This window comes from Salvelinus namaycush, chromosome 1 (genome assembly GCF_016432855.1).
Source record: "Salvelinus namaycush isolate Seneca chromosome 1, SaNama_1.0, whole genome shotgun sequence".
Taxonomy (NCBI): domain Eukaryota; kingdom Metazoa; phylum Chordata; class Actinopteri; order Salmoniformes; family Salmonidae; genus Salvelinus; species Salvelinus namaycush.
Window position 1 is genome coordinate 83,227,785 of NC_052307.1, and position 15,811 is coordinate 83,243,595.

Sequence of the window (15,811 nt, forward strand, 5' to 3'; positions counted from 1 at the left end):
ACTGATATTTAGCCCCTACTAACTCCACCCCCCCCCCCTCTTTTGTTTTATGCAAGGCTCTTTTTACCACATGGTAGTGACAGATTGTTTGAGCTGGAAGGAAAAGCCATTCGAAGCTAATTAAGCAGCCATTCCAGGGACTATTTGCAGGCAGGAGGGAGAGAAGCACAGGCATTTGTCAGCGCTGAGCCCCGCGTGGTATTGATTGACAGCATGGGATCCTGACTGACAGCCTTTGCTGCCTCTGGCCAATTGTAAGCGAGGAGGTAAGACAGCTGCACAGCCATTGGATAACGAGCAGTGACGGGGAAGGGGAGCCCCACGTGGGGCTGAGTATAGCGAGCAACACGTGATAGGCTGACTTCCTCGGGCGCAGACATGTTGTACCTTTCAGCGTTGCCGATATGAAAGCTTGTTGATGGTTGAGGTCTTATTAAAAATGTAGGTCGATCAAATCAGTCTGATCAATGAATACATTTAATCCCCATTTTCTAGTATTCGTGTTAGACTTATGCAAGGGCTATGCTTATTAAATTCAATCGTTCTTAATTATAGGCTTTCAAAACTATGCGATGGAGCAAATCATACATTAAACACTACCGTCCTAAATGATTAAGCTATTTGTAGGCTGGATCTTCTAAGATAGCAAATTATAGAACACATACTTTCTTCAGAGCACATTTAATGTGCTTGTGAGTTTCAGATTTCATAAACTGCAGTATAGCCTATTCTAAACGTTTAAATGAGACAAGTAATTGGCTGATATAGAAAAATAGTTGCTTAATTGCTAGGACACTTTTTAGTCCAGAAACACAGGCATGCGAGGCATTCAATTTGATTGTTACATTGTATCTAACATTATAGGAGATTTAACCATGTGTACCATGCTGCACATGCCCATGTCTGCATCACATGAGGGATTTAATATATCAATGATTAAAAGTTAAACAGTATATTCTGACATTTGTGGCAGAAACATTTATAATTACCTTTGTTTATTACAAGTTCGTCAGTTGAATACCAGTTTAGATCCAAAATGGCGAATATATGAGGTCATATATCACAGTCCAATGGGAACACAAGGGTACTATGTACCCCACGTGGGGACATCCCTCTCTGATAGGCCAATGCGGATAAACTCCTTCGGAGAATCCGATTGGCTTGTGAGAGGCCCTCTCGCGGCAGTTGAGTCCTCGTGTCAGTGCACAGTCTGTGTGTGGTACAGCAAGCGTTGGAGAAACTGGGTACATCGAATGCAAGCAATTGCTTCGTTACAACATCCAACTTTTCTACGATTTAACCTCTTTTAACTTACAAAATTGTATTTGGATTTACTAGAAGACTCGTCAATAATTGCATTAAGTCAAGAAAGGCTTTCTTGGAAGTTTTATGCGGTCAACAACTCGTTCTAATCGACGGCTCTCCGACGTCGGATCGGAAAGGCATTGTCGAGGCAGGTCGTGCGGCGCCACGAGATCGCCGAAGTTCCAAAGGGCTCGGCTGGGACAAGGATTCCATGTAACCAGCGATTACTTTTGGATCATTTTTTCATTCTCATAAGGAAGGTTACCAGCCGAGGATTGTGAAAATTCGTTCAACAGAGGGATTATTGCCGTCGTAGGGGAGGGGAATCAATCGAGACAAAGGTACAGAAGAAGACCCGAGAAGAGCCCGCTAACAAGACGGGTGGTGTAGCTTTCATGGCTGGGCTACTTTGAAAACAGCATTGTGTTTTATAACCAAGCTTGGTGGACTGAATGTCATAATCCCGCAGCCCGCTTTGTCAAATATTCTGTTTTCCAGTTGCGCTCGAACACTGCAGCTCGGCGAAACAGCAAATTGTTACATTTGTTGCGAATACAGATAATACAAAAACATGATACAATGTATCAACTCTGATTGTAGCGAGGCTGGTCTTTTTGGTTTTGGATAAATTGTTACCCGTGCTACGCGGCTATTGTAGTTTTTTCCGTCTGCTAGTGTAGCCTATTATCACTCTAGCGTGAAGGCTTGACACGCCAACAAACCTGTCAAACAAACCCATTTAGATATCACCATTTCCCAACATGTCGGATAAATATGTGCAAGTCGAGAATAGCGGTTTATTATGGCATGTATTTTTGAGAGACAGACCAGGCGATGATATTGAGTTAAATTATAGAGGCTATAATCTGCACATGCCATTGACTAAATTCAGCAAGTATTTCCTTGCTGTCGTCACGAACATATTTTGAAGCTATGTGCGTGTTCCTATTGCCTACTACATTAATTTAGCTAATATCCATTCTGTTGTGCTTTTTTGTTATGTTTGTTTGTGATGGTGAAAGGAAAGGGGCTTAAAAATCAACAATAAAGATCGAGAGATCGGAGGGTCGAAGTGTGTTCTCCGCCGCGGAGGATTGGCATTGTCCGACCGCTTGTGCGCACAGGGAGGGGTGGCGGACTATCGCACATCAACTCGGATTACTGAAGTATCCCCCAATTTCCCTCAAAAAAGGATACATTCAAGATGTATCCACAGGGCCGGCATCCGGTAAGTATCCCAGCTCTTGAGATTATTATGCGAAATAATGCAAATGTACCGCCTTCAAAATAATTAGCTTGTCAGACACGAGCTCGTGATCTGCACCTTACTATTTATGGTCTGCACGTCGAGTAGCCTAGTCTCTCTGTTTATGACACTCGACAACACGTTTCGACAGGAAACTGCAAATAAACAATCGATTCACGTATAAGATTCTTATGAGCAGTTTTAATAACAAAAGACGGGCCAATATGTAAGAGGTGAAAAAAATATTTTCTGGGCGAATATTTTTTTTTTACCCTCTAAATTCCTCCAAGCTGCTGCATTGAAGCAGTAGCGGATATGCTGTAATTATCAAGCTTACTACACGGCATCATTGGCATGCATTGAATTCCTCACAAATCAGGTTGTGATTTCCTCTCTCTCTCCGATCACCCCCCTTCCCGTGCTCTTTGAGGACGGGCGCACTGACCCGCCTCTGTCATCGCACTCTTGAGTGATAGTGGTTCTTCCCACCATTATAAAAGCGGCCACCAGGCAGGGCTCAAGGGAACGTTTGGGTACCACACTGACAAACCACCATTCAGCAGCAGCAAAAAATCATTTTACACGGAAGAGAGAGGCCTATAGGAGAGGGAGGCTAAGAAAGCATGATGAAGGATGATGATACTATTTTGCCATGTTGCTATTGATTATAAATAGACTGTTATGTTATAGAAATGGGCTGAGATCTCGGCGTGATGTGTTATAGTCTATGTTATAGAAATGGGCTGAGATCTAGGCGTGATGTGTTAGTCTATGTTATAGAAATGGGCTGAGATCTAGGCGTGATGTGTTACGGTCTATGTTATAGAAATGGGCTGAGATCTAGGCGTGATGTGTTAGTCTATGTTATAGAAATGGGCTGAGATCTAGGTGTGATGTGTTATAGAAATGGGCTGAGATCTAGGCGTGATGTGTTATGGTCTATGTTATAGAAATGGGCTGAGATCTAGGCGTGATGTGTTACAGTCTATGTTATAGAAATGGGCTGAGATCTAGGCGTTATGTAATGGGTGTGGCTGCACCACCACTCCATTGGGGTTATTGATATCAACACTGCTTTTCTCTAGGCACCACACCAACCAGGGCAGCCTGGCTTCAAGTTCACCGTGGCCGAGTCCTGCGACAGGATCAAAGACGAGTTTCAGTTCCTGCAGGCCCAGTACCACAGGTAATGACATCCTCTTTTAGAGGATGTACTTCAACTGAAAGAACTAGGCTACTCGTGATCAATCTAGTTAGCGATGTCTGCTAACACTGTGTTTTACATGGCATGTTTGTTATGGGAAATGTGAAGGTGCTGTTGGTAATATCTAGAAAAATAGATTTTTCACATGGTACAACTATATTGAGTGGTTATGGTGTATTGTCTTTTTAAAACCATAGATTTCTGTGAAGTGGACTAACATGTATTAATTATGTAATAAAGCATAAATATTGGCTAATAATAATGGACCATATTTCTCCTCTTTCAGTCTCAAAGTGGAGTACGACAAACTGGCCAATGAGAAGACAGAGATGCAGCGTCACTATGTCATGGTAAGAATATCACACTACATACAAGTACAATCACTTCCTGGAACTAAAACCCTGCATGTGATGGTTAGTAAGCTGTGCTATTATTTTCCCTCAGATAAAACGGTAGCAACCGTGTTTGTTTGCAGAGGCAATTTGAGTGACATTTTTGGGTGCATTTGAGATTGTTGACTCATGATCATCCCTGTGAGGTGATTGGCCAGAAAGGGACATTGGGCCTCCTGTGATTGGAGGAAGCGTGTGTGTGTGCCTATAGAGAAGGAGTGCGTGGGGGTTGTTGTGAAACTCCATCAGAGGTCAAATGTCCGGCCGTTGATAAAAGGGCGTGACGGACGGGGCTTTGTGATGATGGGGGGGGGGGGGGGGGGGGGGGGGGGGGGGTTATAATGGCTCCATGGCCTCTTTTATGTCTCTGACCCCCTAAGGGTTAATGACTGGCCTGCTGGCTTTGTGTGTGAAGCTGATTTATTTAGGGCAGTATTCTCCCAGGGTGAGCTATGGCCTATGGGCCTTCACATACCCAGGGCCTTTCTGACACATCCAGGGCCTTCTAAGACATCTCATTAAGGATGGAGAGAGTTGGGGGGGTAGAAGGGACCCCCTGGCCAGGTAGACAACTAGTTAGTCACGGTGGAGTATGACATTTCTATTTTAGCCTAGCTGTTTAGCGGTGGCCTCCTATCCGGGATGACTTGCAGACAATACTGTGGCCTATGGCTGAATGACCTCATCAAGTAGAGGACACAGTCAAGTGAAGTATTACCATGTAAAAAAACAAATAGCAGTATTAACCTTTACATTGTTGCCATTTTAGAATGTGTGACTTAACTCCAAAACAACAGCTCCACCTGATCCACGTTCAAACATTCCCTTGTTAAATAATTTTTTTCATTTTCAAAGCCCCCCCCCCCCCCCCCCCCATGATCAAATAGAAATTGTAAGTGTAGATAGTACAAAGTTATTTGTGCCTGACTATTTACTGTCAAGCTACAACATTGATCCAACTCAGAGCCTAGCTGAGGTTCTGGGTAACACAAGAAGGGCTGGTGAATGAATGGAAAATAACCAGTCAGTCCCTAGACATGATGTAACAGAGGCCCAACTCTGAGCTGAGGCCCCGTGCATATAAACTCCTCTTATCTTATTTGTCCACGCCAGGATGACTTTAACCAAACGCACTGGTACTTTAGTTAAACATTATTTTTTTATTCTGAGGAAACGCATGCACCGGTTTAGAGGTAGTGTGTGAGAGGGGGGTTGTTAGATAAACAGGATGGACTAACTAGGCCAAATCTGGCAGCCGCCGGTTCACGCCCTGATAGTGAGTATCGCTACGGATGTCTAATCTACGATTGACAACAATCTATTTGTTTTGAAAGACTCGTATTTCGCCAGACTGATTGAGTTAGCAACTTAGCATTTTAAAATCGGACTGTGCTCAAAAGAAGTGGATTGGAGTCCTGTAGCTTAGCATTTACCCTATCCACTCAGACACGGTTCACCTCGCTCACCCCCTAGACTCCCAAAAAGAGCTCGAAGAACAAAGAAAGGGATAGAAAAAGAGGGAGAAATAGAGGGATCACTACAGCCTTTGAGCCGGCCTGGGTGGAGGATTTGAAGTGTTAATCAGTAACGGGCTAGGACAGCTAGTTCTCTCCCCCTAGCCCTGCTCAGGAGTCCAGCATTCTGACATGCAGACTGCTTCCCATGGAAAACTCAGCTTTCACTTGTCCACTATTTATCTTTTTTGATATTCTAACTAGTAAATGAATGGGATATGAATGTTTCTATATGTGACTCTTGTCTTTTCCAGTACTATGAGATGTCCTATGGGCTGAACATTGAGATGCACAAACAGGTATGTAGCATTATCCTCATCTGTCTACTTTGAAAGTGTGGTTGTTAACATATGGGGCCTCTATCTGTCCAGCATATGGGGCCTCTATCAGTCCAGCGTATGGGCCCTCTATCAGTCCAGCGTATGGGGCCCTCTATCAGTCCAGCGTATGGGGCCCTCTATCAGTCCAGCGTATGGGGCCCTCTATCAGTCCAGCGTATGGGGCCCTCTATCAGTCCAGCGTATGGGGCCCTCTATCAGTCCAGCGTATGGGGCCCTCTATCAGTCCAGCGTATGGGGCCCTCTATCAGTCCAGCGTATGGGGCCCTCTATCAGTCCAACGTATGGGGCCCTCTATCAGTCCAGCGTATGGGGCCCTCTATCAGTCCAGCGTATGGGACCTCTATCAGTCCAGCGTCTGTCAGTTAAATGAAGGAAGATGGGGACATCAGCTTGTGAGTCATTGAGTATGTTTACATGCACAGTAATAATGTGATATTAATCTGATTATGGCAGTAGGCACCTGGTTTTCTGAGCAATCTTTAGAATTATTAGGACATGTAAACACCGGTGTTCCAGTGGTGTATTTAATCTGCGCCTGTGCTGGCACCAGCCGAGAGCCTCCCTCTTTAGCGCCAGACAAGTGAGTTCTGAATAGATGTCTTAGAAATAGTTTTCCCATACAAACTTTATATGTCCAAACTCAGAATCAAATCTGTTTCCCCAAAATAACATGATAGCTGTGGTAGAACGTTTATTTTGATTGGTGATTTTCTGCATTTATCAGAGTGCCGGCAGGTAGCCTGATTTCAGATTTGTCCATGGAAACAGGATTATTATTATTAGGGAATGTGTTTTTCTTGCAAAGCTTGTAAATGTTTTAATCAAACTATTATATTAATCTGATTATTCACAAATAATCACACTGTGTGCATGTATGTATGTACTCATTATGTCTGACACATTGTGCTGTGTCTGTTTGTAGGGGATTGGAAAGCAAGACCTATGATTGTTCAATGACACAGACACACAACCTTAGTCGATGCCCTCAGTCTTAAATGCTTCTCAGTCACACAGGCACAGACACACACCTCACGTTCTCATTGCCTCCTGAAAAACACACGCACACATACGAGACCTTAGTCTATGCCCTCAGTCATAAACACTCCTCAAAGTAACACATGCGCACTCACACACACACACACACACCGACTCCCTTCCTGTCTGTGAAAACGCTGACGGGCTAAATAGCGAGCGGGGCAGGCGGCCTGATGGGGCTGCTTTGATAAGATTAAAGTGAAGTCTGGCAAGGACTGAGTGTGTGTTTGCGTGTGTGTGTTTCTCCCAGTGACGAGTCTGACTCCACTAAAGGCAGCATGCAGAGCCAGCCAGCCAGTCTAAAACCTCATTAGGTCAGCTGCCTCTCAGCAGAAAGTATTAATCAGCAGTAGAAGCCAACCAGAGGGCTCCCTCCGCCTCAGCCTGGCTGTGAGTGGAGGAGACATTAGACCTGCCTCACTACTGGAGAAACAGACAAAATGGCCGCCTTAGAGAGAGGAAGGGGGAACAGTGCTCAGTCAAACAGTCTGTCAATATCCACCGGGCTGTGAAGCGGGCTTTTTAGTGGCGAGGTGATTTGTGGCATCTATCACGCAGTCTTCTCTAGTCTCCCTCTGGTTCCTTTCATCTCTCTTCTGTCTTTCCTGGTTTCTCGCTCTTTCCTTGTTATTTATTTACCTCCTCTTTACCCCCCACCCCCTTCTCAGTGGGATGTGCAGTGAGAGATGGGCTGTGCCTGTGTGTCATTAGCACTGTAATATGATGTATGAACATGGGCTTTAGGCAGGCTGGTCGAGGAGGAGGGGATAGGCTTTAGGCAGGCTGGTCGAGGAGGAGGGGATGGGCTTTAGGCAGGCTGGTCGAGGAGGAGGGGATGGGCTTTAGGCAGGCTGGTCGAGGAGGAGGGGACGGGCTTTAGGCAGGCCGGTCGAGGAGGAGGAGGGGACGGGCTTTAGGCAGGCCGGTCGAGGAGGAGGAGGGGACGGGCTTTAGGCAGGCCGGTCGAGGAGGAGGAGGGGACGGGCTTTAGGCAGGCCGGTCGAGGAGGAGGAGGGGACGGGCTTTAGGCAGGCCGGTCGAGGAGGAGGAGGGGACGGGCTTTAGGCAGGCCGGTCGAGGAGGAGAGGATGGGCTTTAGGCAGGCTGGCTGGTCGAGGAGGAGAGGGGGATGGGCTTTAGGCAGGCTGGCTGGTCGAGGAGGAGAGGGGGATGGGCTTTAGGCAGGCTGGTCGAGGAGGAGAGGGGGATGGGCTTTAGGCAGGCTGGTCGAGGAGGAGAGGGGGATGGGCTTTAGGCAGGCTGGTTGAGGAGGAGAGGGGGACTGGCTGTCTTTGACTCACCCTCCGGGCCTGCAAGGTTAATAGCAGCAGTGGGAGGATGGTGGATTGGAGCAGCATGGCTGATTTATCAGGATGAGAAGTGTGTGCGTGCGTATGTGCGTCTGCATATTTTTGTGGCTGCCTATATACGTGTGTGTGTGTGTGTGCCAAATGTGTCCCACGGGGAACTAGATCCCCCAGAAGGTTCTGTCAGGCTCTTATCACTGACAGGAGGTGGGAAGAGGGAGGGAGGGAGGTGGGAGGGAAGGAGATGGACAGGGGTGGGAATAGGGCGGGAGATGGACAGCTGTGGGATGGGAGGTGGACAGTGGGAAGAGCGAGGGAGGATGGGGGGTGGGAAGAGCGAGGATAGATGGGAGGTGGACAGTGGGAAGAGCGAGGGAGGATTGGAGGTAAACAGCGGTGGGATGGGAGGTAAACAGTGAGGATGGGAGGTGAAGGATGAAACCGCTGTGTAAACAGGTTAATGGACTGGCCCTCTCCCTCGCTCGCCTTTTCTTTAGCAATAAGACCAATGGAGTCTAGTGAGTGGTGTGAATAATGAATGACCCCCCCATCGCTCCCCACTGAACACTAGTGTTTATGATGACATCAGTGTGGTGTAAACAGTGAGCATCTCTCTCCTCTTATCCTGGTTGCTGGTGGTGAAGGGAGGGGGAGAGGAGGGTTGGTCTGTATTATTGGATGCAGGCAGCATATTGTTCTCCCTGCTCTGAGTAGGATTTACTTGGTAGTGGAGGAAACATGGCTATCTGTCTTTGCCCCCTTTTTTCAGTGGAGCTAGTTTGTGTGTGTGTGCTCCCTTCAAACACGCATGGATATGTGTACATGCAAAGCTGCATGTACATAATATAAACATACTTATAGTCTAACACATCCTGGCGGTGCCCCGGGTGGTTAGGCAGCGCAGGGCTCTATGGCAGCCATGGGGGTGATTTTGTTTTGACAGAGCTCTTATGATGCGGCGGCGTGGGGTGTCAAGGGTGGTGCGGGGTGGAGATAATCACCCTCACTTCGCTGTCAATAAGTGATTTTAATTAGCGCAGCTCATTAGGCTGCCACGGCAACGAGGCCCGCTGAGCGCTGTGTCTCAGTGTGTCAGTTCAGAGGGTACTCCATCTTATTCGCTGCTTAGTTTCTCGCTCTCATATTTTCTCTCTCATATTTTCTTTCTCTCTCTGTTGCTCTGATTGAGAACCTGGGCTTTCTTCCTCAGGCGCTCAGTTTTTCCACTGTGCTTGCTCAATTCCTCCCCTGCTTGTCGATAACGAGGCTTCACAGAGAGGGAGCTTTATTTAGGGAAGTCCTGTTTGTGGCCTGAGTGGGAGGGAGAGAGGTGTGTGAGGGAGAGCTTGTTCAAATGAATTATTTCCACAGGATTCTAGGAATTGTTTGCCAAGGTGATGATAGTCGACTTGTCTGTGAGCCAAAACAAACGGCCTGGGAGAACACACACATGGATGGAGGTTACTAGTGTCTGTGAAACGTGCTTCATCATTCTGGTCAGCCTGGATCTGCTGCTACAGTCACACAAGATGATGAAGGTCTCGTTGAAGCCGTTTTGTGTTAAAACCCAGTGGGGTGGTTGTGTATGTGTCAGTCAGAATGCTGATCCAGTGGAATGGACAAGTGTCTGGTTGCAGGGATAATTAAAGGAAATATTGTGTGTCTGTCCATTCTCCAGGCCCCTATAATGAACTTAGTGATTTGTAGAAAAATAGCAACAATTTTCTATGCTCCTTGTGACAGGATGGAGGTTTGTGTGAGTTAGCCCTCCCTCCTGTGTATGTGTGTGTCAGGTTCCAGTAGCATCTGTCTGTCTGTCAGGTCTCAGTAGTGTGTCCCTGCCTATTAGGAGTGGCCCCTGGCCCAGCTCCCAGCCAATCAACAGGGAGGTAAATGCATACATCAATAAACTGTTAGACCCCGATCTGCTGCACATGAACAATGAGGGGCCGGGAGGAGGGATCTGCTGCACATTAACAATGAGGGGACGGGAGGAGGAGGGATCTGCTGCACATGAACAGTGAGGGGCTGGGAGGAGGGATCTGCTGCACATGAACAATGAGGGGCCCGGGAGGAGGGATCTGCTGCACATGAACAGTGAGGGGCTGGGAGGAGGGATCTGCTGCACATGAACAATGAGGGGCTGGGAGGAGGGATCTGCTGCACATGAACAATGAGGGGCCGGGAGGAGGGATCTGCTGCACATGAACAATGAGGGGCCGGGAGGAGGGATCTGCTGCACATGAACAATGAGGGGCCGGGAGGAGGGATCTGCTGCACATGAACAGTGAGGGGCCGGGAGGAGGGATCTGCTGCACATGAACAATGAGGGGCTGGGAGGAGGGATCTGCTGCACATGAACAATGAGGGGCTGGGAGGAGGGATCTGCTGCACATGAACAATGAGGGGCCGGGAGGAGGGATCTGCTGCACATGAACAGTGAGGGGCCGGGAGGAGGGATCTGCTGCACATTAACAATGAGGGGCTGGGAGGAGGGATCTGCTGCTCATGAACAGTGAGGGGCCGGGAGGAGGGATCTGCTGCACATTAACAATGAGGGGCCGGGAAGAGGAGGGATCTGCTGCTCATGAACAATGAGGGGCCGGGAGGAGGAGGGATCTGCTGCACATTAACAATGAGGGGCTGGGAGGAGGGATCTGCTGCACATTAACAATGAGGGGCCGGAAGGAGGAGGAGGGATCTGCTGCACATGAACAATGAGGGGCCGGGAGGAGGAGGGATCTGCTGTACATGAACAATGAGGGGCCGGGAGGCGGGATCTGCTGCACATGAAAAATGAGGGGCTGCTACTGAGGCAGAGGATTGCAATGATGGCCGAGTAGCGTGACGTCTTTGAGACGGATAGGGAAATGTGTGTGTGGATCATAAACCACTGTGGCTCTCTGGTTCAACGTGTGACACTGTGACTTCCTGTCACCAGTTGTTTTCCTGCCAATTGAAACCTCATCAGTCTCGTCCTCTCGGCTAGCGGCTTCCAGCGACAAACAGGCAAATGGTTTTCAACACAGAGCTATTGACAAGGCCATCCTCTGAGAGGCCTCTATACTAGCAGCACCAGACAGCTCTGAGCCACTGAGTACCTGTAATTGTGGAGCCGGAGTGAACAGCCTTTACTGGCACGCCGCTCAAGGGCTTGCTTTTCATTGGCTTAAAGTGACAATACCCTATTTTATCCGCCTCCTGGCCTAAAAGCTGTTGGCGTTGAGTCGACGCCGTGCATGCGTACACTGGAAATTGGACCCATTAGGTGGTCGGCAGTCCAAGTCTTCCCACGACGTCAACACTCGTTGGCACCATTTTGTTTCTCTGGTCTCTCTCCAACATATGAATGTGATGGGGGGGTTCTATACCGTTATGTATTGGGATAATATTGTATTAAAGGTCCCTGGTAATTGCCAGCCCTAGGCGTTATGAGGTAGCGTTATTTACTGAACGAGTGTAGTGAAACCATAAGTAGATCTTCCACAAGTGTCCATAAAATGACATCTGACTAGTATTGTACTGAAACTCTGCTACTTGTCCCCTCTATGTTTACTGGGTAGTGATTCGCTCCTGACATCTGACTAGTATTGTACTGAAACTCTGCTACTTGTCCCCTCTGTTTACTGGGTAGTGATTCGCTCCTGACATCTGACTAGTATTGTACTGAAACTCTGCTACTTGTCCCCTCTATGTTTACTGGGTAGTGATTCGCTCCTGACATCGGACTAGTATTGTACTGAAACTCTGCTACTTGTCCCCTCTGTTTACTGGGTAGTGATTCGCTCCTGACATCTGACTAGTATTGTACTGAAACTCTGCTACTTGTCCCCTCTATGTTTACTGGGTAGTGATTCGCTCCTGACATCTGACTAGTATTGTACTGAAACTCTGCTACTTGTCCCCTCTGTTTACTGGGTAGTGATTCGCTCCTGACATCTGACTAGTATTGTACTGAATCTCTGCTACTTGTCCCCTCTATGTTTACTGGGTAGTGATTCGCTCCTGACATCTGACTAGTATTCTACTGAATCTCTGCTACTTGTCCCCTCTGTTTACTGGGTAGTGATTCGCTCCTGACATCTGACTAGTATTGTACTGAAACTCTGCTACTTGTCCCCTCTGTTTACTGGGTAGTGATTCGCTCCTGACATCTGACTAGTATTCTACTGAAACTCTGCTACTTGTCCCCTCTATGTTTACTGGGTAGTGATTCGCTCCTGACATCTGACTAGTATTGTACTGAAACTCTGCTACTTGTCCCCTCTGTTTACTGGGTAGTGATTCGCTCCTGACATCTGACTAGTATTGTACTGAAACTCTGCTACTTGTCCCCTCTGTTTACTGGGTAGTGATTCGCTCCTGACATCTGACTAGTATTCTACTGAAACTCTGCTACTTGTCCCCTCTGTTTACTGGGTAGTGATTCGCTCCTGACATCTGACTAGTATTGTACTGAAACTCTGCTACTTGTCCCCTCTGTTTACTGGGTAGTGATTCGCTCCTGACATCTGACTAGTATTGTACTGAAACTCTGCTACTTGTCCCCTCTGTTTACTGGGTAGTGATTCGCTCCTGACATCTGACTAGTATTCTACTGAAACTCTGCTACTTGTCCCCTCTATGTTTACTGGGTAGTGATTCGCTCCTGACATCTGAGTAGTATTCTACTGAATCTCTGCTACTTGTCCCCTCTGTTTACTGGGTAGTGATTCGCTCCTGACATCTGACTAGTATTCTACTGAATCTCTGCTACTTGTCCCCTCTATGTTTACTGGGTAGTGATTCGCTCCTGACATCTGACTAGTATTGTACTGAATCTCTGCTACTTGTCCCCTCTATGTTTACTGGGTAGTGATTCGCTCCTGACATCTGACTAGTATTCTACTGAAACTCTGCTACTTGTCCCCTCTGTTTACTGGGTAGTGATTCGCTCCTGACATCTGACTAGTATTGTACTGAAACTCTGCTACTTGTCCCCTCTGTTTACTGGGTAGTGATTCGCTCCTGACATCGGACTAGTATTCTACTGAAACTCTGCTACTTGTCCCCTCTATGTTTACTGGGTAGTGATTCGCTCCTGACATCTGACTAGTATTGTACTGAAACTCTGCTACTTGTCCCCTCTGTTTACTGGGTAGTGATTCGCTCCTGACATCTGAGTAGTTTTGGCCTTTTGACAGCCGATGTAACAGTGTTTCTGTGTCTTTTGAATGGAGTTCCCTGGATGCTTTTGGTCAGTCGGTATCCTAGGCGTTTTCAAAGGAGAGAGGATGCCTGCCTCTGAGGAGAAAAGAGAAGATTAGTGACAGTTGCTGCTCAAGGATTTCTTACCCCTGAGTATTTATAGAGCACTTTCCATACATTCTGTTCATACATTTTTATACTTTTTCTACATCCTGGTCAGAGCCAGGAGTACCTCACCAGCTGACCAGAACAGGAACAGGTACTCCAGAGTCGACGTTAAGGGCGGGAGAACGTTCCAGGAATGTTGTAACCTGGACGAACCCTAAAGGCAACACGCCGTTGGTGAGGTCACGGCTGTCTGAGCACCTGGTGTTCCAGCTCGGCTTGTGCCAGCGAGCTGCTCATCCAGAAAGAACAGCGTGTATACTCAACTCAGAACACCTTCCAGTCCATGCAAGTCCCTTTATACCAGGAATAGTGAATGAACGATTGAAAATGGTGGCTGTTTTGTTGTCTATTGTGCATGTTATGTGTAGTGTGTTTGAAACACTGAGGATATTTGGTTGTTAGGTCGAGTCCAGCCTCTACAGATCTAGCTGTGTGTCTCTTCTTGTTTCCAGGGATGAAGACTAGTCACCCCCCGCGCTCCCCTCCTCCTCCCTCTTATCCCCCATTAATTTCTCCCTCTGATCTGATCGACAGCCCAGAAAAATTCTATTTAATGACCTGCCTCTGTGCGCGTAATATGATTTTACAGCCTGCTATGGTCAAGCCCAGGCCCAATTTACATAATGATCACCACCGTCAGACAGGGCCTGCTGGGCCGCCGTTACCCTGGCAACAGGAGAGAGCGGGGACAGGAATGGAAGGGGGAGGATGTAGATGGAGGGATTGCAGGAGGGGAATGAGAAATGTGAGGGGAGTCTGCCTGGGGTTAAGGGGGTTGTGAGTTCCTGACAGGTCAGAATAGGTCTCTCTCCCCCCACACCCCCTCATTCCCCTTCCTTCCTTCCTTCCTTCCTTCCCCCGAGTCAAACAGAAGAGTGACACCACAGCAGGGCAAAAGGCCACTACCACCCCCTTTTTCTTCCATCCCCTCTTTTACTATTAAACGAGGTAAAATGAGAGGAATGCGTGAAGAAACAAAGGAGAAAAGCCCCCGTCTCTCTGTCCCACGCTCACATACACCTGCTGGGCCATCTGCCCCACAATCCATTAGTTCTTCTCTCCCCAACACAGTCAAATTAGATTAGCTTAGTGTCAAGTCTCTCCCTCTTTTGCTCTCTGGAAATAAGTTAGGAGGAAAAGGTGTTTTGGCGACTATGTCTGTGGATATTCAAGAGCAGCACAACTGGATCCAGAACTCCAAATGTGGGGCTCTAAAGTGCTCTGTCTGAATCAGGCCCGAGGTATTGTCCCCCCCGCTCTATACCAATGATGTTGGTGATAGATATTGCTTGTCAGCCAGCCTCCCCTCTCCTTTCTCTCCCTGTCTTCTGTGAAATGGCTGCGTAGTAATTGTGAAGTATTACCCTGGTTTGTCTTCCTCCTCCCAAATGGTAATATCATATTTCAAACTGCTAATGAAATAAGGCCAGCTGTCTAATGGATGTGGGATAGAGGGAGACCAGAGTTGGTTTGTTTTAAGGAGAGCTCTTCCCCCCCCCCCCCCCCCCCCCCCCCCCCATTAATTTCAGTTAAGAGTAATGGGACATCCGGCGTCTAGATGGACTCTGGAGTGGACTGAGGGATTTAGGTGTGTGTGTGAGGGGAAAAACATGCCCCCTTGCTGTGTTATCAAGCATAGTGGTGTGTGTGTGTGTGTGTCTGTCTGTCTGTGTTCAACCAACCAAAACTGAAATGGTTTCTTGGAAGGTGCGGTGGAGGTGTAAACATTGACATTGTCATCTTCTCTGTGTCTGTTAGTAATCCAAGCTGGTTGCTGATGTAGTCCTGTCTCTCTCTGTTAGTAATCCAAGCTGGTTGCTGATGTAGTCCTGTCTCTCTCTGTTAGTAATCCAAGCTGGCTGCTGATGTAGTCCTCTCTCTCTCTGTTAGTAACTTAAGATGGCTGCTGATGTAGTCCTCTCTCTGTCTGTTAGTAATCCAAGCTGGCTGCTGATGTAGTCCTCTCTCTCTCTGTTAGTAATCCAAGCTGGCTGCTGATGTAGTCCTCTCTCTGTCTGTTAGTAACTTAAGATGGCTGCTGATGTAGTCCTCTCTCTCTCTGTTAGTAATCCAAGCTGGCTGCTGATGTAGTCCTCTCTCTCTCTGTTAGTA

General features: G+C 47.5%; 1 protein-coding gene across 1 annotated transcript in view; it reads left to right on the forward strand.

Moving 5' to 3' along the window:
- The first annotated feature begins 1,215 nt into the window (after positions 1-1,215).
- The window catches only part of LOC120049960 (transducin-like enhancer protein 3-B), a 47,245-nt gene continuing 32,649 nt past the window's right edge, over positions 1,216-15,811 (forward strand). The window contains exons 1-5 of the mRNA XM_038996494.1: positions 1,216-1,646; positions 2,328-2,533; positions 3,637-3,737; positions 4,042-4,105; positions 5,916-5,960. Coding sequence (XP_038852422.1) covers positions 2,510-2,533; positions 3,637-3,737; positions 4,042-4,105; positions 5,916-5,960 — 234 coding nt within the window. The 5' untranslated portion in view covers positions 1,216-1,646; positions 2,328-2,509. The remainder of the gene's footprint in view (positions 1,647-2,327; positions 2,534-3,636; positions 3,738-4,041; positions 4,106-5,915; positions 5,961-15,811) is intronic.